Raw genomic sequence first — 22,142 nt, 5'->3', positions numbered from 1 at the left:
GGAATTATCATATTGGCACATATCTGGTGAAAATCGACTCTGAAGTTTCCCGCGGTTTTCACCTGATTAAAAGTAAAAGTTTTCCCACTTTCTCAAAACAGTCAAGTCACATGGTCCAATCACAGAACAGGCTGGCAGCCGGGTGACATCACGCTGCCTTTTTCTGACCAGGTGTGAGAATGTCCTTGGTTCCCAAGAGAAAATGTGTTGTTTTAGCTATAGGTTCCCCCCCCATGTCAATTTCACCCCCTCCCTAGTCCTCAGCTCCAGCGTGGCAACACTGAAGCGGCCAAAAATGGCTTCAAGTCAGCTTCAGGGTTGACACCTATCTTAAGGGCTTCCTTATTCTCTTGGGCTTCACAGTGCAGGGGACGTCCCAGAAGCCTGCCTGGGCTATGGCATCCAGGAACCTCCAGGAAGCAAGACTGGGCCAAATTGGGTGGAAAAAGGACTTGGGCTTCAGGTTTTTTTACCCTTAGACCCCTGTAGGCTCTGTTCCCTCATTATATCCCCTTCCAAATAGTTGGACCTTTGCATGTTGAGGGACCCACTGAAGGGTTTGTCTGTGTGCTCCAAGGGACTGTCAGTCCTTTCTCCTTGCAGTTATAGTTTCGCCCAGCAAAATCATTTTCAAATGAATCCGGCAACATTGGTTGCCTTTAGGGGACCAGGGATGTCCGTCTCCTCTCTCCAGAATGTCAGCTGGGACTCCTGGCTCCTCCAGGACAGGATTAGTGGTCCAGAGGTTGTCCAGGCAGACGGGCAGCTACACACGTAATAAACAAGCTCCCTGATCTCACCAGACAAACCTTCACGCCTTCTAGTAATTGCCTTCCTTCGCTTTTAACATTTCCGCTTTAAGCCTTTGGTAACCTCTTGGCTGGCTTTTGAATATCCAGCTTCTATCTCTGTCGTGGTTTCTTTCTTCCTTCCTTCATTGCCCTTGGCAATATTCACTCTTCCAGAGGTGGTAAGTGAGCTTATCAAAAGAGATCCTGTCCTTATTTGTTTCTATACATGGCCTGCTGCTGTTTTGCCCTTTAATTGACCCTTCCTTCTTTTCCCAGGGCTTCCAAGGGAAGACGGGTCCACCTGGACCTCCAGGTGTTGTTGGTCCGCAGGTGAGTCATTCCCAGATTCTCTGGTCAAAATTCATTTTTTTTTCCAGCTTCGTAGGAGGTCTGTTGTCTCTAGTTACTTTCTAATTCCTAGAAACTCTGTCAGGTTAATGAGAGTTTAAATTCTGTATCACAGGATAAATAACATTTCTGAAGTATAAAAGTCTACTGCCTGCTAATTACTGTATGTTTGGAAATGCTAAAACATAATTAGTGTGATTTCCAGAAACAATGGCATTACCAAAGTTTACTAAGTGAGAAGCTTTATGCCCTGGCTTACAATTCAGGTGTCAGCACTTCAAACTACATTCGTTCCAGTGCTGACATAAGGAGGAGAAGAGGGGGCAGCTGGCAAGAGGACGCTTGACTTTTCAACTACTTATTTGCCCTGAAGATAATATCCCCTAGGAGATGGGTTGGGAAGGGGGACATTCCTGGGAGCTGAAGTAGTAGATATGGGGAGAGTGATTTGGAAGATGGCCAATGAGACGCAGAGAATTGGGGAACGGAAAGGGAAGGTTTGGGGTCAGGAAGTCAGTGTTGGCTTCGACATAATCGGGGACAGATTGTCGTGCTTAATAAATGAAAGATTTCATCAAAGACTATCTGTTTGGAAATGCAATTTATTTGAGATGACATCGAAACCTGACATCAGGGTGCAGGACCTCAGGCTTCTAGGGTGGCCACAGCAGAGTGGAGGGCAGTGGGAGAAAAAAGGGTGGGGGGATGTCTATTTCCAGTGTTGTGCTGTAAGGAAACTTACAGGATTTTGAGCAACAATACAGAACAGTAAAAACTCAATAAAAGCCACCCTACTGAAAAAAAAAGAGCATTAAGGAGAATCACTGTTATCTAATACAGGTCCCCGACTCCTGGACCACGGTTTATTCTGAACCAGATTGGTGGAGTGATGCACACGCACATGTGTGCACAGCTCAACGTGGCCTGGTTTCCCTCTTTCTCTCCCCCGGACAGGTCGCTAAGCTGAAGAGGTTGGGCACCGCTGATCTAATAGACAGTGCATGGTAGATTACGAACCAACATTAGGTAGACCAAATTGGTAGCTCAACCAGGAAAGTCAAGATGAAGTTGACATGGTCAAGATGAAGGGGAAAGAGTGGGAAGCTTCTGGACAAGCCAGCCAGTCTCAAAAGGCTCCTAGAGCAAATCTGGAAAGCAGCTGCTAAGAATACTGGCACCTAAAGCTATCCCCTTGGAAACCTTAAATGCATAACACTCCAAGCCACCAAAACCAGAATAATTAAAAAGTACTAACCAAGCTTAGCATGGTATACATAGCATTGTTAATAAGGCTGGCAGAGCTTTGGCCTCAGCAGGGGAAGCCCGCTCTCAGAAGCAGACCCAGGCCTGCCCAGTTTCAGCCAACTGATACAAAAGGCTCCGGCCACTATCGCATGATTTCGAAAATAGCCACAGCAGGCATTGTGTTGGTCTCTTCTGGTTCTCAGGGTTCCAAGTAACAGCACCCCCCCCCAATGAAAAAAGATGCCAAGGCTAGAAGCTCCTCAAAGTTCCACTTTATTAGAGATGTCATATTGGCACATCTGGGAAAACCCAAATCTGAAAGCTTCCAGGTTTTCCCCGCCCAAAAGAAAGTCCAAGTCCCTTCTCCTGCACCCACATGTCCATCACATGGCCCAATTAATGCACCGTCCCAACTGGAGATGCCTCCCAGTCATGCCGCTTCAAGTGCAGGGCTGAACGACCTTGACTCCCAGAGAAAAGAGTGTTGTTATGGCTAAATATCTCTACCACTCCATGCAATCCCCCCTCCCAGTTTCCCACAGCACTAAGTGTGGCAGCCCTGAAGAGCCAAAGAGAAAGATGGCCTCCAGGGCTGACACTGCTCTTGCAAAGCAGTTCTTCTTCCCCGGGTCTTCTGACCCAGCCTTCACGAGCCCCACTCAACAGCCTACTCGTGAGGAACACACGACATTCACTGGCAGAGCGCCAGGTCACACATCCAAAGCTGAGCTTGCCTAAGACTATCCCAGATCACCCCAGGATTCCAGAATGTGTGGCGAAGGCTCGTCTGGCAAGATGGGACCAACTCTCGCTTGTTCAGAGAGAACCTGGTGCTGCAAATGGAGCCCACAAGCAGGCTAGGAAGAGGGAAGCGGGAAGGCTCTTCAGCTCTGGAGGTTAATGTGGCCCTTTCCAGACGCCCTGCGTTTCTGAGACGAGAGATTCCTGTGCTGTCAGAAGTTGGAAAATGGGTGATTTCCGGCCTCTGGAGGGCCTCCCGGGGGATGGGGAAGGCCGTTTTTGCCTTCCCCAGGCTCCTAGAAAGCCTCTGGAGCCTGGGGAGGTCGAAAAATGGGCCATCGCGTGCCAAAAGTGGGGGGAGCATGGGGGGGTCACGCACGCATGTGCGGGGGCGCATTGAATTATGGGTGTGAGCACGTGCATGTGCAACCCCCCCCCCCCCCCACGCTGCCCCTGCTTTTGGAACACGATGGCAAAAAGGTTAGCCATCTCTGGTCTAGACTCTTGTGGGTCTATTGTGGATACTGAGTTATTGTCTTTGGTTGGTGGTGTGAATCAGGCTTTTGCATTAAACTATTAGATGGTTTATTTGTTTAGACATGACATAATATGCATTGCAAACTCACTTGGCTTGTTATGTGAATTAGACAATTGAGTGTCTGTGGAGATTCTCCGTCATCCAAGTCACGGTTGTCCCAAAGGTGCTTTTCTCAAGAGGCAACTGGACTTTCCGGTTTTTCTCTGAAGACGTTTCGCTTCTCATCCAAGACGCTTCTTCAGCTCTGACTCCCACCATGCAGTCAGAGCTGAAGAATCTTCTTGGATGAGAAGCAAAATGTCTTCAAAGAAAAACCAGAAAGTCCAGTTGCCTCTTGAAAAAAAAAACACCTTTGGGATAGGCAATTGAGACGACAAGAGGATTCAAGGTGTGGAAAGAGACTAATATCCCACTGACAGAATTATGCTTGATTTGGGGGACAACAAACTGGCTGTTTTGCACATCAATCTGAGGTGGACGCTGTGACTTGCCTCTTGTCTGATTACAGGTTTGTGTATCCCCCCTGCTTTCCCCCAGCTTCCATCCCCTGAAATGGCCCCAGATGCCCTCTTTTGATGGAATTAGGTATCCGGATGCCTGTCTTGAAGGTGCCTCCCCATTTCTTTCAGGGCCCCACAGGAGAAACAGGCCCGATGGGTGAACGGGGCCATCCGGGCCCTCCCGGGCCCCCTGGGGAACAGGGACTTCCTGGCTTGGCTGGAAAAGAAGGAACGAAGGTATGGCCTCCATTGGACCAAGAAGGCATCCAGGCTGGAAGAAACCTTCATTTTAGAAAGTTAAAGTTCTATGTCTGGAGGGATTTAAGAGTGAAGTGTGGGTGAGGCTTGCTCTTTCTTGGGGAGAAAAATGTAGAACAAGAATTCCTGAATATCAGTTGCTTTGCTCTTAAGAGTGGTGCGGTGGCCTAGAGGTGGAGCTCTCGCCTCACAATCAGGAGGCTGTGAGTTCGATCCTAGGTAGAGGCAGGTATTTCTCTCTCTGGACACAATGAAAAAAACTGCACATTGGCGACAGGAAGGGCATCCGGCCAGTAAACACTCAGCTCCATTCACTTGCCCAGACTCCGTCCTGCAAGGGATTATGGGACCGTTAAAAGAAGATGATGATGGTTGGTTTGTCCTTAAGAGAACCTTTTATGTCCCATGGAGGCTGTGGGTCTCCATTGCTGGCTGTCTTCATGCAGAGCCTAGGCTGCCTCTCCCTGGGGGCTCAGTCAGAGTTCCTGCGCTGGGCAGGGGTGGGTGGCATATGGCCTTGAGGACCACTCCCCCCATAGGATCCTAAGCAAAGCCCTCAAGGCCTGGAGAAATGATGCCAGTGGTGTCGCAGCTGTCCTGCCTCAAAGCCTTCCGTGCACAGGTTTGCAGTGGAAAAGCTCTGTGACGTCAGGGGCAGGTGCTGGGCCGGCCTCCTGATCCAGTGCAGAGTCCCTTCTTCCCAAAGACAGATTCCCTTTATGGGTTAGATCTGTTTCCAGATCTGTACTCATCGCAGACAAGACTACCAGAAGGATCAGGAGGGGAAGGGGCTCTCCTGGCATTGCCTCTTCCAACATCAAAGCTTGCAAAACGTCATCACGCCAGACTTGGAAGGGGATCCATCCCTTCAGATACTATCTGGGACCGCCAGTCAGAATTGAAAACCCGCAGCCTCCTCCTCCTGGGTTGGCACTGGGGGACGCGGGAGGGCTTGGTTTCTAGCTGTTCTGACCCGTGGTCCTGCTTGCAGGGTGACCCAGGCCCCGCCGGTTTGCCCGGGAAAGATGGCCCAGCAGGATTCAGAGGCTTCCCCGGAGACCGAGGACTCCCCGGCCCAATTGTGAGTTGAGAGCTTTCCCGCCCCCCCCCATCCCTCCCAATGACCACCGTCGTCTTTGAGACGCCTTTGCAAGTGAGTGACGCTGCCTTCCTCCCCTGCAGGGACCTGTGGGGCTGAAGGGCAACGAAGGCCCACCGGGGCCTCCTGGACCGGCAGTAAGTACCACCTTTCTCTGGCTGGGCGGAGGGTCAGATGGCTTTGGGCTGTTCCCAGGTGGCTGGAGGAGAAAAGGAGGGGCCCCTTTTGGGAACCTCCCCCTGGAAGGTGGGAGAAGGTGGGCTGGGCTGCCTGCTTGCACACATCTGCCCTGCTGCTGTTGCTGCTTCAGAGAAGATGTGGACCTGACCTTGGAGCTCATCTCCTGCCCTGGTTCCTGCCTGGGCTCAGTGGGGCAGAGGGGTCTCTCCTGCCACGAGCTACTGTCCTTGCCGTTGACAGGATTCAGAGGTTTATCAATTTCTCTTACTCCACCTGGCAGTGTCCTCATATGCTTCTTTGGCTCTTGGGAGTGCATCCTTTGGTGTTTGTCCTTTCTCTTAAGTCTCAATCCTCTCCTTTTCTCTGGTAGCCAAAGTGGCCCACCCTCTACTCAGCCCCCTTCCTCGGGGTGCTTGCCTTCTGCTAGAGCATTCACTAACTTCCTTCTTCCTCCCTTAGGGCTCTCCAGGGGAGCGAGGTCCTGCAGGAACAGCTGGCCCAATTGGACTGCCAGGACGGCCTGGACCCCAAGGGCCCACTGGCCCTGCGGGTGAGAAAGGGACCCCGGTAAGTTGTGTGTGTGTGTATGTGTGTGTGTGTGTAAGAGAGAGAGAGAGAGAGAGAGAGAGAGAGAGAGAGAGAGAGAGAGAGAGAGAGAGAGGGAGGGAGGGAGGGAGGGAGGGAGACTCCTAAGCATCGGCTGGAGCAGATTCATCAGTTGACTTGGCATTTCTCTCCTTAGATGTCTCTTCTCTTGCATGCACCTCCCCAAATTCCACATGCTTCCGCCACCCATAAATATTTTTGCCTCTGTGTCATGGTCCACTTGCCATTGGCCAGTTCTTCGACTCAGGAACCAAAGAAGGTAGCAAGAAGGCTAAGACAGACAGTGGTTTACTCACAAAGACACACCTGGTCACAGTTTCTCTGTGCCCAGAGCGGCACTGAGAAGGGAGGCAGCCCTGCCAGGTCCGTGGACAGAAGGGCATCCCTGCCAAGGCCTAAGACCAGCGCCCAGGGAGGGAAGAAGGCAGTGTCCTTATTGCAGGGATGGGATTAATGGTGGCTGATCCAGTGGGTGTGACCTGATCTAATAAAGCAAATCTCGCATTGCCTTTTTCTGCCTGGAAGCAGAAACTTCCTTGCTCTCTTCCTGGAGCTAGCAGCCCTCTGCTTTCCCCTCCTATCAATTCCACAGGCCCTGGAGAGGAGACCAGCCTCATGATTTTGCATTAAGCAGACAGCCACTGATACGGATCCGTGCGCCCCACCTTCCACCACCATCCCTGCGATTGATGCACTGGGAGGGGGGTTGAAATCTGCAGCTGGGCGTGTCACGCTGATCTCCCTGAGCTCCATTAGGGAGTTTTGCGCTACAGCCCTGGCATCGCATCTGCTGAAGCCTCCTCAGCCTCGGCTGCCTCAGATGCCAACGGTGAAGGAAGGGGCTCTCCTGGATCCCCCACCACCACCACCAAGCACTCTCTTGTATTCCTCCTGGGATGATGAGACAGGGAACGGGGTTCAGTAGGTTTGCCCTACTTTGATTAAATGGTTGAAGGAACTGGCTGGGTGGAATCTGAAAGGGTGCCAGTGTGTGGCTGAGATGGTCTTGCAGGAGGCATCGAGTGTCCTTGGGAATCTCTGTGAGGCCAGAAGACGAGCACAGCACAGCCTCAAGGTTGACTCAGCCTTCTGTCCTTCCGAGGTGGGTCAAATGAGGACCCAGATTGTTGGGGGCAAGAGGCTGACTCTGTAAACTGCTTAGAGAGGGCTGGAAAGCACTGTGAAGCGGTGTATAAGTCTAAGGGCTATGGCTATTGCTAAATGTGGGATGTGTGGATGACCCTTGGGGAGGAGAGGCTGCCTAGGGAAGCTTCAGAAGAGGGTCGGGAGCCCCCCAGTCAGAGGAAGAAACTAAGGAAGGCCCCAGCCCTGGAAGGAGCAAGCAGTTAAAAGCAGCATCCCAAAGTTTGTATGTTCAGACTTGCAAAATCCTGTTAATGCAGCCGTACAATAAGGTAGAATTAGCTCATCTGGTTGCGTTTCCTATCTGGTTTAGCCGGGAGGGCTGACAGTACATTTATTGAAATAATATATGAAGGAATGAAAACAGGAAAACCTATTAAAATATCCATCAGGATTGATGTTAAATTCTTTCTGATCTTATTTATGCTAGCCAAATAATGTGCTTCCGGCCTAGATGAGGGGTTCAAATTTGCAGCCCGCCAGATTTAATCAACTAGAATGAGCTCCTCTATTCCTGTTTCCTTCTGGCTTTCCCTGGAGGGCTGACAATGGGGTCAGTCCCCAGCAGTGTCTCTTGGACCCTCTCTTTCCTGAATTCCTGGAGCATCGCAGGGGGGTTTTGAGCTAATTCAAAGGAGGGTCTGGCTCAGGAGAGCTTCTGGAAAGAAGGAGATGCAATGAAAGCCCAACTGCTTTGCATGCAAAGTTCACAACCTTTGGATCTGGCAGAGGAAATGCTTCCTGCCATAAGTCCCTCGAACTCAGGGCTCAGGATGGGCTGAAAGCTGCTTCCCTAGCCCAAATGAAACCCTGTTTATTGCAGTCAGGCCTCCGGGCAGAGCCTCCATCCCCCCTCCCCATCGTTCTCCTGTTTGTCCAGCTCACAAATCCCGTATTATCCCAAGGAAGAGAGCTTTAAAATACCGCCTGTCCTGAGAAGTGACCGATGGCTTCTGGGTTGTGAGGTTCTGAGAAGACTTTGATTTTCTCCTTGGGCTTAGGGTGAGAAAGGCCCTCAAGGACCAGCTGGACGAGATGGCATCCAAGGACCAGTTGGGCTTCCAGGTCCTGCCGGCCCGGTTGGCCCCCCAGGAGAAGATGGAGACAAGGTAGGCAGCTTCCATGCCAGGCAAACCTTCTGGCTTTTTTCTGTTGAATGGGTTGCTTTGCATGTAGGGCGAGAAAATCCCTGGCAACAAGATGGTTTTCCTCCAGTGCTTTCAAATGGGAGGCAGTGAAACTGTGCCCACTTCAGAATCGGCTGTTCTGTTTCCTGTATATCCTTATCTCTCCTCACTTGGGGCATCTTAAGTTTTTTGGTATCTGGGATCCCACCTATAAGGCAATGGTGACATCAATGGTGAGGTGCGAGCAAGGGTGAATGCAGCCTGGATGCGTTGGCGAGGACTCACCGGTGTGTTACGTGACAGACAAAATCCAAGATTTACAAGACAACTGTCCACCCTGTTGCACTGTACGGCACTGAGTGCTGGGCAGCAACAACAGGGACCGAAAGCTCTCTTCGTGCCAAGGAAATGTGAATGCTCCATTGGATATTGGGCACCCCCCTTCTTTTTTTAAATTTTTTTTTATTATAGTTCAAAAAAAAACAAAAGCAAAAACAAATGTACAATAGTTTTTCTATCATGGTGTAACATCACCAAAATATCCATGTATATATACACCAATAGTCAGAAAGTAAAAATAGAAATTATTTACATATTCTTATATGTTCTTATATTTACATTTCCAATACTTATTGATTACCATAATTATACCATCATCTATAATAATAATAATAATAATAATAATAATAATAATAATAATAATAATAATAATAATAATAATAATAATTTTATTTCTATACCACCCTTCTCCCGAAGGACTCAGGGCAGTGTACAGCCTATTTAAAAACACAAGACAAAACAGCAATTAAAATTTAAAATGATTAAATAAATTTGGCTCAATTAAAACCCCAGAAATTTAAAATACCCCAATTTAAAATTATTATGTTGATAGCCCTGCCTGGCGGAACAACAGGGTCTTGAGTGCGCAGCGGAACACCCGGAGGTCGGAGATCTTACGTATTTCCGGGGGCAGTTCATTCCACAGAGCTGGGGCTCCCACAGAGAAAGCCCTCCCCCTGGGTGTCGCCAGCCGACATAACTTGGCTGATGGCACCCTGAGGAGACCCTCTCTGTGGGAGCGGACTGGTCGGTGGGAGGCTATTGGTGGCAGAAGTCGGTCTCGAAGGTACCCGGGTCCTATGCCATGGAGCGCTTTAAAGGTGGTAACCAACACCTTGAATCGCACCCGGAAGACCACTGGGAGCCAGTGCAGCTCACACAGGAGGGGTGTCAGGTGGGCACAATGAGTTGCGCCCATAACCACCCGCGCGGCCGCATTCTGGACCAGCTGGAGCCTCCGAGTGCTCTTCAAGGGGAGCCCCATGTAGAGAGCATTACAATAGTCCAGCCGGGAGGTGACAAGGGCATGAGTGACCGTGCGCAAGGCGTCCCGGTCCAGAAAGGGCTGCAACTGGCGAATCAGGCGAACCTGATAAAAGGCCCCCCTGGCCACGGCCGTCATATGCTCTTCTAAAGACAGCCGTGCGTCCAGGAGGACACCCAGATTGCGAGCCCTCTCCATGGGGGGCAAAGATTCACCCCCAATAGTCAGTGATGGCACCTGCTGACTATATCGGGATGCCGGAAGCCACAGCCACTCGGTCTTGGAGGGGTTGAGTCTGAGCCTGTTCCTCCCCATCCAGACCCGCACGGCCTCCAGGCAACAGGACATCACAGCAAGGGCATCATTGGGGTGGTCTGGGGTGGAGATGTACAGCTGAGTATCATCAGCATACTGATGAACACTCACTCCAAAACCACGGATGATCTCGCCCAGCGGCTTCACATAAATGTTGAACAGGAGGGGCGAGAGGACCGACCCTTGCGGCACTCCCCATGCGAGACGCCTCGAGGTCGACCTCTGTCCCCCTGCCAACACAAACTGCGAGCGGTCGGAGAGGAAGGAGGAGAACCACCGCAGAATGGTGCCCCCTATTCCTAACCCCCTCAACCGCTGCAGCATGATACCATGGTCGATGGTATCAAAAGCCGCTGAGAGATCTAATAGGACTAGGACAGAGGAGCAGCCCCTGTCCCGAGGCCTCCAGAGATCATCCACCAACGCGACCAATGCCGTTTCTGTGCTGTACCCCTGCCTGAAGCCCGACTGGTACGGGTCTAGATAGATAGCTTCATCCAGGTGCCGGGGAAGTTGTCGTGCCACCGCGCTCTCAACAACCTTCGCCACAAAACGAAGGTTGGAGACCGGACGGTAGTTGGCTAATTCAGCCGGGTCCAGGGAAGGCTTCTTGAAGAGGGGCCTCACTACCGCCTCTTTCAAGGTGGCAGGAAAGGCACCCTCACTCAGAGAAGCACTTACAATCCCCTGGAGCCAGCCTCGTGTCACCTCCCGGGAGGCCAGTACCAACCAGGAGGGACACGAGTCCAATAAACACGTGGCGGCACTAATCCTACCCAGAACCCTGTCCACATCCTCGGGAGTCACAGGATCAAACTCCTCCCAGATAACATTCTCAAGACCTGCCCCGTCTCCTCCCCCGGACTCACCCAGTCGGAGTCCAAGCCATCCCGAATCCGAGCGACTTTATCGTGCAGGAATTGCACAAAATCCTCAGCACGACCCTGCAAGGGATCTTCCCGCACTCCCCCCCGAAGAAGGGAGTGGGTCCCTAAACAGGGCGGCTGGGCGGTTCTCTGAAGATGCGATAAGAGGCTTTTATCGCCACTAGGTAGGTCTTGATATAAGACCTCACCTGTGTCTGGTCGGAATCAGAATGACTAGTCCTCCAGATGCTCTCTAGGCGTCTTTTCTGACGCTTCATCTCTCTCAGCTCCTCAGAGAACCAAGGAGCCAATTGAGATCAGCATCGGGTCAGAGGCCGCAAAGGCACGACGCAGTCCAAAGCTCCAGCGGCCGCCCTTTCCCACGCGGCCACCAGCTCTTCAGTCGTGTGTTAGAGTCTCAGGAAACGGCCCAAGCTCCGTCAGGAACCTTTTGGGGTCCATCAGGCACCTGGGACGGAACCATCTAGTCGGTTCTGTCTCCCTGCGGCGGGGGCCGGCAGTAGGAAAGTCTAATTGAAGGAGCGAATAATCTGTCCATGACAAGGGTTTGATATCTAGGTCCCCTCTACCAAGATCATTCAACCACTGACCAGAGACAAAAATCAGGTCCAGAGTGTGTCCCCCTATGTGAGTGGGGAATTATAATCCAACATTATCCTTTATCTCTCTCCCATCGTTTCTGGATCCAATCATACCACATGTTCCAACTACTATTCCATCCTCCTTATTGACCACATCACAAATGATACCATTCAACAACATTTTGGTGTGGCACTACTTACAGAGAAGATGAGAAATGGCCGGCTCTGCTGATATGGACACGTCCAGAGAGCAGCATCTTCCACCATTGCCAAGTCTGCCTATCAACTAGAAGTCAGTGGCCGGCACTCTCATGGGCGCCCAAAACAGAAATGGCAAGTTACCATCAACAAAGATATGCAAGCTGAGGGCCTATGCCCTGGAGACGCAGCTGACTGTGCAAAGTGGTGTTGGATGATCCGAAAAGCAGACCCTGCACCTGCAGGAGTAAACTAGGAAGAAGAAGATTTGGGGTATCTTAAGGGGGGAACAGTCCTCCCTCCAAGTGAAACTGCCGTTTTCTAAGGGCAGCTGAGGATCCAAGGCTGTGCGTGTCCATAAACTGAAGGCTACTAAAATACAAGATGGCCTTGCATGTATTGGCACCGTTTGACCTAAATCTGCCCAGTGGTTACACCGTGACTTTGCCGAATGTCCTGCCACAGGGCGTAAAGCAGTTTTACCTGTTCAGAGATGGATGGCAACAGAATATATATATACACACACACACACGAAGTGACAGGGGCTCTTTAGGCCATTAATTGTAAGGCTGTCACAATGCAGAAATTGGAGTCCAAGCCCTGTGGAGGAATGGCTTGTCCATTCATCCCCCGAAGCCTCTCTCGGAGTCCGGCTATTCTTAGTGTTAGGAAGGCTTTTTTAAATAAAAGCAGAAACTTTATTCAGGCACCATTTCTGCAATGCTGGTCATGTTTCACGCACGGTTTTCCTCCAATAAATTTCTCAACGCCCCAAAATGATTTTAATTTTACAATGTTTTTTTCTGGAAGTGCAGTTTTGACCTGAAAAAAAAAATCTACCCAGAGGTGTAGTCATTCTTCATTTTTTAGGATCAGACCAAACCACCAACAAACATTATTAATTTGTTAAGAATGTATAAGATATGGAGCAAATCCAGGAATCTTCTTCCTTTCTTAGGTTCTGGTTGGTTGTTGCATATGACAGTTCTGCTTGTGTTACAGAATGATATTCTCCATTTATTAGGGTGAAATTGGTGAACCAGGACAGAAAGGAAGCAGAGGGGACAAAGGAGAACAGGTGAGCTTTGACTTTCCCACGTGGAGGCAAGGGAGGATGTCCTGTCCCCCTCCCCGGTGTCCTGAGGCATCCCAGCACCCCTTTTCTACTCATTCTCATGGGCAACTATGAATTCGGAGCTGCTTTGGTGTGAGCATTCATGACTCAAAGTTCCTTTTCCAGCCTCTCCATCTTCAGGGTGGCCCAGAGGCTCCAGGAAGGAGTGTGGCCACCCAAATCTTAAGGTGGTAGTGGAGTCCATCCCACCACTTCTGAATAAAGAGAGACAGTCACTCAACAAAGTACCCTGTTTCCCCAAAAATAAGTCCTATCCTGAAAATAAGCCCTAGCATATCTTTTACATGTGCACCTAATATAAGCCCTATATTGTGGCCACGGCACGGGTGCATCGCTTGGCCTCCTGTTCTGTTGCGGCCGTGAGCAAGCAGAAGTGGGTCAGTGGCCATGCAGGGTCCTACTGGACTGGACTGTTGGAGCCGCTGCCATAAGGCGATAATATAGGTGACCCTGAGGTAAGATGGTACAGGGCGTGTGGGGCAGCTCCACCCCCCACCTCGTGGGCGCAGTCTCCTGCCCTGCTACGAGCAAGCAGAAGTGGGCCTCCCATACCTGAAAATAAAATAAGACACCCGCCAAAATAAGCCCTAGTGCTTATTTGGGGGCCCAAAAGAAAATAAGACCCGGTCTTATTTTCGGTGAAACACGGGTACATTCCTTGGGATGCGCCTCGTTACTTCTCCAGCAAAGTTTTGAATTGCAAGGGTCCATATTTTAGCCCTTCCCTCTGAGCATCCATCCATCACTGTGGTTGGAGGACTCTGGCAGAATCCAGAGGAGGGGGGGGGGGCAAATTTAGCCAAATCCAGCCAGATATCAATGCGACTTGAGAGCATCATTCCACATTGCATTGGTCTCCTTAGGTTGATTTCAACTGTTTTGCCATTTCTTTGACCACATGTCTTTGTTTCTTGCTAGGGTCCACCAGGTCCTATTGGTCCACAGGGCCCCATTGGCCAGCCCGGTCCAGCCGTAAGTAATCCTTCTGTACATAAACATTCTCTGTACTTAAAATATAAGCTAAAAAGTCCATCGCTCCATGGCTTTAGAGGGAGGAAGAGAAAGGCAGGGCTAGTCTAGTGAAGAGAAGGACCAGGGAAGATATGATAGCAGTCTTCCAATATTTGAGGGGTTGCCACAGAGAGGAGGAAGAGGGTTGAGCTATTTTCCAAAGCACCAGAAGGCCAGACAAGGAACAATGGATGGAAACTGAACAAGGAGAGATTCAGCCTGGAAATAAGGAGAAACTTTCTGACAGTGAGAACAATCAACCCGTGGAACAGAAGCTTCATCACTGGAGGTTTTCAAAAAGAGATTGGACTAGATGACCTCCAAGGTCCCTTTCAACTCTGTTAATCTAATCTGAACTAAAAAGGAAAGGTTCTGCCTGTGTCTCATTTCCTCTTAGGTTCTCCCATTGCTTATTATATATCCTTTAAACTCCCAATGCAGTGTGTAGTCCTGGGTGCGTAAATAGATCAAACTTGTCAAATAAAAGGCCTCTCAAGTTGAATTGCTTGGTTTAAGGAACTCTGTAGAATTGAGTTCCTTAAATTCTTGGATGGATGCTTGTATGGCTATAATCTTTGATGGCCTAATGCATATCGGAAAGCTCGGTCTTCCTTCTGCCTGAAATTCAAAGAGCTCACAGCATTTCATGTGCCTTTAGCTGTAAATTTTTCTCTTTCCTTCCAAGGGAGCCGATGGGGAGCCCGGCCCACGAGGACAACAAGGGCTTTTCGGACAGAAGGGCGATGAAGGGCCGAGAGGATTTCCTGGCCCTCCAGGGCCAGTTGGGTTGCAGGTAACTGCCAAAATGAACCAACTCTGGGATCGATTCATCATTTAGAGCACTGGATGATTCCAGCCAAGATAGAAAAAAACAGAAATTAGGAGGGCCTGTTGAAGTGGATGTCAAATAACTTCGGCAGTTATAATTCCTTCTTTTTTTGCACGTCGACTGTCTCTTTGCACTACCCTAAATTATTTGGGCTGGATTGTAGGACTCTAAAAAATCTAAAAGGGCTTGGAGAGTTTCTTCCGTAGGTTGAGTTCCAGTTTTGTGATGGGGGTGGGTGGGTGGGTGGGTGGGTGGGGTGGGATGTGTGAAATATCTGTAAAATGTGTGAAATGCCCTCTGAAATGAGGTTCCCTCCCACCCCCCATCTGTATGCCCCCCCCATGTTGTTTAGAAGAGCAGTGAAGACCTGGCCCTCCATGCAGGGCTTCCGTGGGAGGCTTATCTTCTCCATCCCACCTGCCAGTTTTTATCTTTCCTCTTCATGTTTGATTGATTTTGTTCTGATCTCTTGTCTGAAGTGAGCAGCCCAGCATTATTGAGAATCAGGGAGCGTACAAGTTTCACATATTATTAGCATTATTGTCATTATTTGCAAAATGTGTGAAATATTTGCAACGTGCAAGTATTTTATCAAAAGTACTTTATTTTGGTTATAGAGTAACAGAGCAAATAAGATTAATAAAATAATAGCAATAGTAATTAGACTTATATACCGTTTTACAGCCCTTTCTAAGCGGATTACAATGTCAGCCTCTTGCCTCCAATAATCTGGGTCCACCTTTTACCCACCTCAGAAGGCTGGAAAGCTGAGTCAACCTTGAGCCTGGTGAGATTCGAACTGCCAAATTGCAGGCAGCCAACAGTCAACAGAAGTAGCCTGCAGTACTGCACTCTAACCACTGCACCACCACGGCTCAGTTGTGAATGCTATAAAATATAATTAAAAGTAGAATGAAGAAAATAAAGGTCAATTAAAAATACAAGTCTAACTGTTTCTAGCAAGATCCTTGCTAGAAGGAGACTATTTTTAGCCTTTTTAGCTAGGATCAAATGTGGAATTTGCAAAAAGATGGCAAAGTTTAATTGGATACGTTTGACAGCCACAACTTGTAGTAAATAAAGGCCAAGCCTTTCCATACAACTGGCCCAGGCAATGAACCGGAGCACACAGTTCCAGGAGAATATTTGGCCCTCCGAATTACCAAAGGGAGGTTGTGAGCTCTCTACCTTTTAGCCAGGTGAGGAAACAGGCATCCCTTTGGTATCACTTGACAGCTGATCAGCACTAACAATTTCTTATCATCCTGCCTGTCAACAGCAGAGAACTCCTGTGATGGCTGGTTGTGTCACCTGGCTTCTCACATCATGTGGGTCGTGCGGATTTGTGAGATGTGTTGCATAAACACAGTCGTGGTGTTTGCAAAATGCAAGCTTCCCTTTACTTTATCTCTTCAAGTAAAATGTTTTATCTTTTCAAAAGATAAAGCCAAATAAGATAAAAAACCCACCACCTTTCTAATTCTTTCAACAGGGCTTGCCTGGTCCTCCAGGTGACAAGGGAGAAACTGGGGATGTCGGCCAAATGGTAAATTATTTTCTCTCAAATGTTAATTTTACTGTGTATGTTTTGGACAAAAGCTTCGTCTTTCCATCGACTGAAAGATTGTTTTCTCTCCCTTCCCCAGGGTCCTCCAGGTCCCCCTGGACCGAGGGGCCCAGGTGGACCACCTGGAGCTGATGGGCCACAAGGTCCAGCAGGAGGGATTGGAAATCCAGGAGCCGTTGGTGAAAAGGTAATGCCATTTTGCCGGGGAAACTTGGAAGGGGAAGACAGAACATTAAAATGCTGCAGTTAAGAAAGGGGGGCAGGAAAATCCAGTTGTGGGGGGAGGCCTCTGGCTGAAAGTCTCAGCTGGGTTTTAAGAATGGGGAGGGCGTTGCTTACCAAATCTCTCCTGCTACCTGTCAGGGGTACAAATGAAGAGCAACTGGACCGACTTACAGATTGGGGTGGAGGGTTGGAGAAATTATAGGAAACCTGGAGAAAGGTCTTGACTCCATCCTACCACTCTGAGCATCAGTGGCCAGACCAAAGTACCCCAGAGCTGAGAGGGGTTTGCCTATAGCAATAGGAATAGCACTTAGACTTAGTGCTTTTACAGCCCTCTCTAAACAGCTTACAGAGTCAGCCTATTGCCTCCAACAATTTGGGTCCTCATTTTACCAACCTCGGAAGGATGGAAGGCTGAGTCAACCTTGAGCCAGGCAGGATCAAACAGCTGGCAGTGGGCAGAATTAGCCTGCAATACTGCATTCTAACCACTAAGCCACCACAGCTGATAGATAGATAGATAGATAGATAGATAGATAGATAGATAGATAGATAGATAGATAGATAGATAGATAGATAGGCAGGCAGGCAGGCAGGCAGGCAGGCAGGCAGACAGACAGACAGACAGACAGACAGACAGACAGACAGACAGACAGACAGAACTTATATACCACTTTACGGTGCTTTCCAGCGCTCTCTAAGTGGTTTACAGAGTCAGCCTCTTGCCCCCAACAATCTGGGTCCTCATTTTACCCACCTCGGAAGGATGGAAGTCTGAGTCAACCTTGAGCCTGGTGAGATTCGAACTGCCAAATTGCAGGCAGTTGGCAGTCAGCAAAAGTAGCCTGCAGTACTGCACTCTGACCACTGGGCCACCGTGGCTATAGCACCTGAGTTGTCTTGCCTTTTGCAGGGAGAACCTGGAGAATCAGGAGAGCCTGGCCTTCCCGGAGACTCTGGACCACCAGTAAGATTTAAAACCTTTTTTTTTTAAGTATCCGTCTGGAATTGAGATGAAATGGAGTAAGATTGGTACTCAGGAATGGTTACAAAGCCTGAGGCAAAGATTTCCAAAATGGAGCTCATAACACCATTTCCAGTTCTGTCCTTTTTCTGACCCTCCCACAAATAATCTCTTCTGGAGCAATATTCTACTAGATGGATTGACAAGATGATTCACAACCACTGTTGTGCTTCCCATCTCAGCCGTCTTTCAGACCCGAATTCTTCTGCATATCCACAATTCACCAACTTATCTATTTATTGGACTAGCTTCCTACAGTTGGTCCCTTGAAATCCACTCCCACAGAAATCAGCTGCTTAATCAAGGCAGGAGAAGTCAGAAAACACATCCCACCACATTCCAGTGTAGGAAGTGGGCTCTTATGAGGAAACAAGTGTCTGGAGAACCCAGATTCACAACCGCATTCTCGCCCGGTATTCACTTTGTCCTTATAAGGACCATGCAAGAAAAATCCATGTTATTTTTATTGTGCAAATGGGAAACCGAGTATAACTCTCCAAGTATAGATGAGACAAAAACACAACACTCAGACTTCCTGAAATCCATATAGCGCATTGTTTAGGTTAACTTCAAAACTGAAATTTCAGCAAGTGGGCATTATCTGTTGTCCTAACTGTCTTCTTCAAGAAACAGTGGCTAAAAGTGAACCCATACTTTATTCCAAAACATATTACACCTGCACAAAATGTTCCTAGCTGGTTGATTTGTATACCAAAAATGTAGGTAGCTCAATCAAAGGTGTGATGTAAATGGCTCTCCAACTGATAACTGTGATTCCTTCAGAAGTTGTGGTTCTAAAGACGTTCCTTCATAGCTGTGATTGCCTTCAGAAGTCGTGGATGCTCCATCACTGGATCTGTCTGAAGTGGTCTAGGTCTCCTGCTTGATCAGGGGGTTGGACTAGAAGACCCTTCAAGGTCCCTCCCAACCCTGTTCTTCTGATTCCGATTCCTCTAGTATCCCACGAAGAGAGAGCAGTGGAGGAGACCTCTGGGTCTTGGTGACTGAGCATCAGAAAACAAGCAAATGCTGGTCATTTTTTGATTTCCTCTAAGTGCTGATTTGGACCTTTAATTGGTTTTTGTCCCCATTATTTAATCTGTTGTTGAAACAACTCAAACCTTCTAACAAGCATCTTCCTTTGACAGGGTCCTAAAGGAGAAAGAGGGGAAAAGGGGGAAGCAGGCCCCTCTGGGTCTGCTGGCCCCCCAGGCCCCAAAGGCCCCCCAGGAGATGATGGCCCCAAAGGGAGCCCGGTAAGTAACCCCCTCCTCTCTTTTGCCCGCTTCTAGAAGGAGATTGCCCCCTTATGATGCCCCCCTTCCCCATTGTTCTCTGGGCTGGGCTGCTGGTTCCTTCCAGAGAGCGAATGGCCTTCTCTGCTTTTCTCCTGATCCTTGAGAATCCTGCTTTAGGTGCCTTGGTTCTCACGTGCTTCTTCAGACTGACTTTGGAGGCAGACTGTAGGGCCTCTCCCTACCATAGGGACAGCCCAGCTGCCTTTGCTTCCCTACAGTGATAGATACCCCATTTCACAGAGCTCTTCAGGAAGATATCGGGGGGGAGGGGGCATTAGGAACTTGCTTCCTTGGGCCTTTTTAATTTCCATAACAAGTTTATAATTGTGGTTATAAATAATAGACTGCCCAACTCCTAAACAGTTCTGAGCAGCTTGCATCTAAAAAAACAACAACAGCTCATTAAAAGGAAAATACAAAAGAGCAAAATACAAAGAGCCTTGTGGTGAGATGGGCCAGAAATAAATTTAATTAATAAATAAAAGCCAAGCAAAACAAAAGAAAACAAAAGCAAAAAGTGGGCTCCTCAGTCACTCTGTCCCCAAAGCCTTGGTGAATAACCAAGTCTTCAACAAACTCCCTTGAGGTGAGATGGGCAGCAAATAAATAAAATAAGTAAACTTTTTAAAATTTTATGATGACTATGATCATGATTTATCACTTATAGCTTTTATGTACAATGAGAGCTAATGCACCGAAGACAAATTCCTTATGTGTCTGATCACACTTGCCCATATTCTATTCTATTCTATTCTATTCTATTCTATTCTATTCTATTCTATTCTATTCTATTCTATTCTATTCTATTCTATTCTATTCTATTCTATTCTATTCTATTCTCTCTACTACGCTACTCTACCCTACCTTACCCTACCCTACCCTACCCTACCCTACCCTACCCTACCCTACCCTACCCTACCCTACTCTACTCTACTCTACTCTACTCTACTCTACTCTACTCTACTCTACTCTACTCTACTCTACTCTAAACAAATAAATGACATAAGGCTGGGAGTTGCATACATCCGTGCAGGAAGGTTTGAGATTGGATGATAATTGGCCAGGAACATGGTGTCCATTTTCCTTCTTTCACTACATGTAGCTCCTTCAAGGTTCAGGGGACCGTTCCCTCCCTCAAGGATCATGATAATCCCACTCAAGATCACCTGGGCAGTGTTAACCATCTAGGATCTAACAGGCAGATGGCTGCCTCTATAGACTAAAACACTCTCTCCATTTGCATAAGAGTCACAGAATCAAAGTCATTCCCCAGGGACCTCAACTTGGCCCAGACAGCCAAGGGACCCTCTGACTGCAAGACAAATAACAGGATATTCCTGATAGTGGTCTGTCAGTCCTGAGGCTCTTTCCTCCACAGCAATGACCAGAGCTTTGAACAGAGCATCAAGTGGCCACTGGTAGATGCAAAAAATAGAAACAACATTTTGTTGTCCTGATGTAATCCCTAATGTGGGTTTTATCTATGCTTGATTGGCTTCCTCCAGTGGGGCTCCAGGTATCTCTTCTTCCCTTCATTTCCTGGAGCTCCTCAGAAAATGGAGGGTTTTGTTCCTGTCTTTTCCTTAAATACATTTTTGACCGAGCTCGGCTTGCAAACTTCTCTCTCAGTATTCTGCCTGAGATCATGAAGTCGTTCTATTTCACGGGAACGGATTTTCTAATGTCCCCTTGATCTAACTATCATGGTCAGTGTATTGCCCAGATTATTGCTCATTTCTTTCTTCTGCTGAATGTAAGGTTTCATGGGAATCCAGTCATGTTCTTTCTTTCCATACCTTTCCAGGGTCCGGTTGGCTTTCCAGGTGATCCAGGCCCCCCAGGTGAACCTGGTCCAGCTGTAAGTACCAAGATGGAAAACAGAGACATCATTTCTTTCTCAAACGTGTCTAAGAATTTTCACCAGAAGAAAATTCTGGGGAGCTGCTCTCCAGATCTTTCGGAAATATTTCAGTTTGGATTGAAATAGGGAATTTGGACATTTAAAATGGTGTATTTCCCCTTAAGATTTCAAATATATATTTCTAAGGCACATACATATGTTTTTTACTTTTATAGCCTACTTATTAATTTTCTGATAAAAGCAAAGAGTGCAGAGAAGAGCAACCAGGATGATTAGGGGACCAGAGGCTAAAACATATGATGAACGGTTGCAGGAACTGGGCATGGCTAGTCTAGGGAAGAGAAGGACCAGGGGAGACATGATAGCATCTTCCAATATTTTGAGGGGCTGCCACAGAGAGGAGGGGCTCAAGCTATTCTCCAAAGCACCCGAAGGCCAGACAAGGAATAATGGATGGAAACTGAACAAGGGAGAGATTCAACCTGGAAATAAGGAGGAATTTCCTGACAGTGAGAACAATCAACTCATGGTACAGAAGTTGCCTTCGGAAGTTATGGGAGCTTCATCACTGGAGGCTTTGAAGGGGAGACTGGACTGCCATCTGTCAGAAATGGTATAGGGTCTCCTGCTTGGGCTGGGGGTTGGACTAGATGACCTACAAGGTTGGTCCCTTCCAACTCTGTTAATCTATCTATGATGACAGATAGTTCTGTCATCATTGTAATCATCTAGCATGTCTATTCTTTTTACAATGGTTTCATTTTTCTTTGACATTATTGAATGTTAGAAATTTTTAATCAAGGGGGAATTTTGACCTTTTGAAACCTGAATCTTACATTGAACTCGTTAGAAATGTGCTCCACATTTCATTAAGAATATTAATATATTCATCATGTATTACAAGAGCCAGTTTGGTGCTATGGCATGAGGTAGAGCATGAGACCTTGGGTTTTAACCCTGCCAGAAGCAAACCACTTCTGAAATTTTTCCAAGAAGATTGTAGGGCCTAGTCTAGGAGCCAACACTGACTCAAAGCCACACAAATATATTAAAATGTAATAAATTATATATAAGATATCTACAGTTCCTGTGTCACCCCTTGCATTTAGCCATTAATAACTTCCTTTTTATTAGGAAATTCCTCAGGAATGTGCCCTTCAAAAGGCATGAAATAGTAATGGGAAAGTAAAGAATTCCTTTTCTATTTTCTTCTAGGGCCAGGATGGCCCAACAGGTGATAAGGGCGATGATGGGGAACCTGGCCAAACAGTAAGTGCCCTGACTGGATTCACATGGCATGCATTTCTTAGG

At 48.1% G+C, this 22,142-nt stretch overlaps 1 protein-coding gene across 1 annotated transcript in view; it reads left to right on the top strand.

Moving 5' to 3' along the window:
* Nucleotides 1-22,142, top strand: part of COL5A1 (collagen type V alpha 1 chain) — a 223,103-nt gene that overhangs the window by 170,830 nt on the left and 30,131 nt on the right. Inside the window, exons 38-52 of the mRNA XM_070955824.1 lie at nucleotides 1,068-1,121; nucleotides 4,293-4,400; nucleotides 5,413-5,502; nucleotides 5,604-5,657; nucleotides 6,160-6,267; nucleotides 8,451-8,558; nucleotides 12,906-12,959; nucleotides 13,935-13,988; nucleotides 14,713-14,820; nucleotides 16,349-16,402; nucleotides 16,503-16,610; nucleotides 17,562-17,615; nucleotides 18,821-18,928; nucleotides 20,775-20,828; nucleotides 22,047-22,100. Coding sequence (XP_070811925.1) covers nucleotides 1,068-1,121; nucleotides 4,293-4,400; nucleotides 5,413-5,502; nucleotides 5,604-5,657; nucleotides 6,160-6,267; nucleotides 8,451-8,558; nucleotides 12,906-12,959; nucleotides 13,935-13,988; nucleotides 14,713-14,820; nucleotides 16,349-16,402; nucleotides 16,503-16,610; nucleotides 17,562-17,615; nucleotides 18,821-18,928; nucleotides 20,775-20,828; nucleotides 22,047-22,100 — 1,170 coding nt within the window. The remainder of the gene's footprint in view (nucleotides 1-1,067; nucleotides 1,122-4,292; nucleotides 4,401-5,412; nucleotides 5,503-5,603; nucleotides 5,658-6,159; nucleotides 6,268-8,450; nucleotides 8,559-12,905; nucleotides 12,960-13,934; nucleotides 13,989-14,712; nucleotides 14,821-16,348; nucleotides 16,403-16,502; nucleotides 16,611-17,561; nucleotides 17,616-18,820; nucleotides 18,929-20,774; nucleotides 20,829-22,046; nucleotides 22,101-22,142) is intronic.

The sequence above is a fragment of the Pituophis catenifer genome, unplaced genomic scaffold (assembly GCF_029215685.1).
Source record: "Pituophis catenifer annectens isolate HBS135680 unplaced genomic scaffold, rPitCat1.0.hap2 SCAF_17, whole genome shotgun sequence".
In the NCBI taxonomy this organism is placed as follows: domain Eukaryota; kingdom Metazoa; phylum Chordata; class Lepidosauria; order Squamata; family Colubridae; genus Pituophis; species Pituophis catenifer.
The sequence above is the reverse complement of the archived record's forward strand: the minus strand, read 5'-3'. Positions and strand labels throughout refer to the sequence as shown.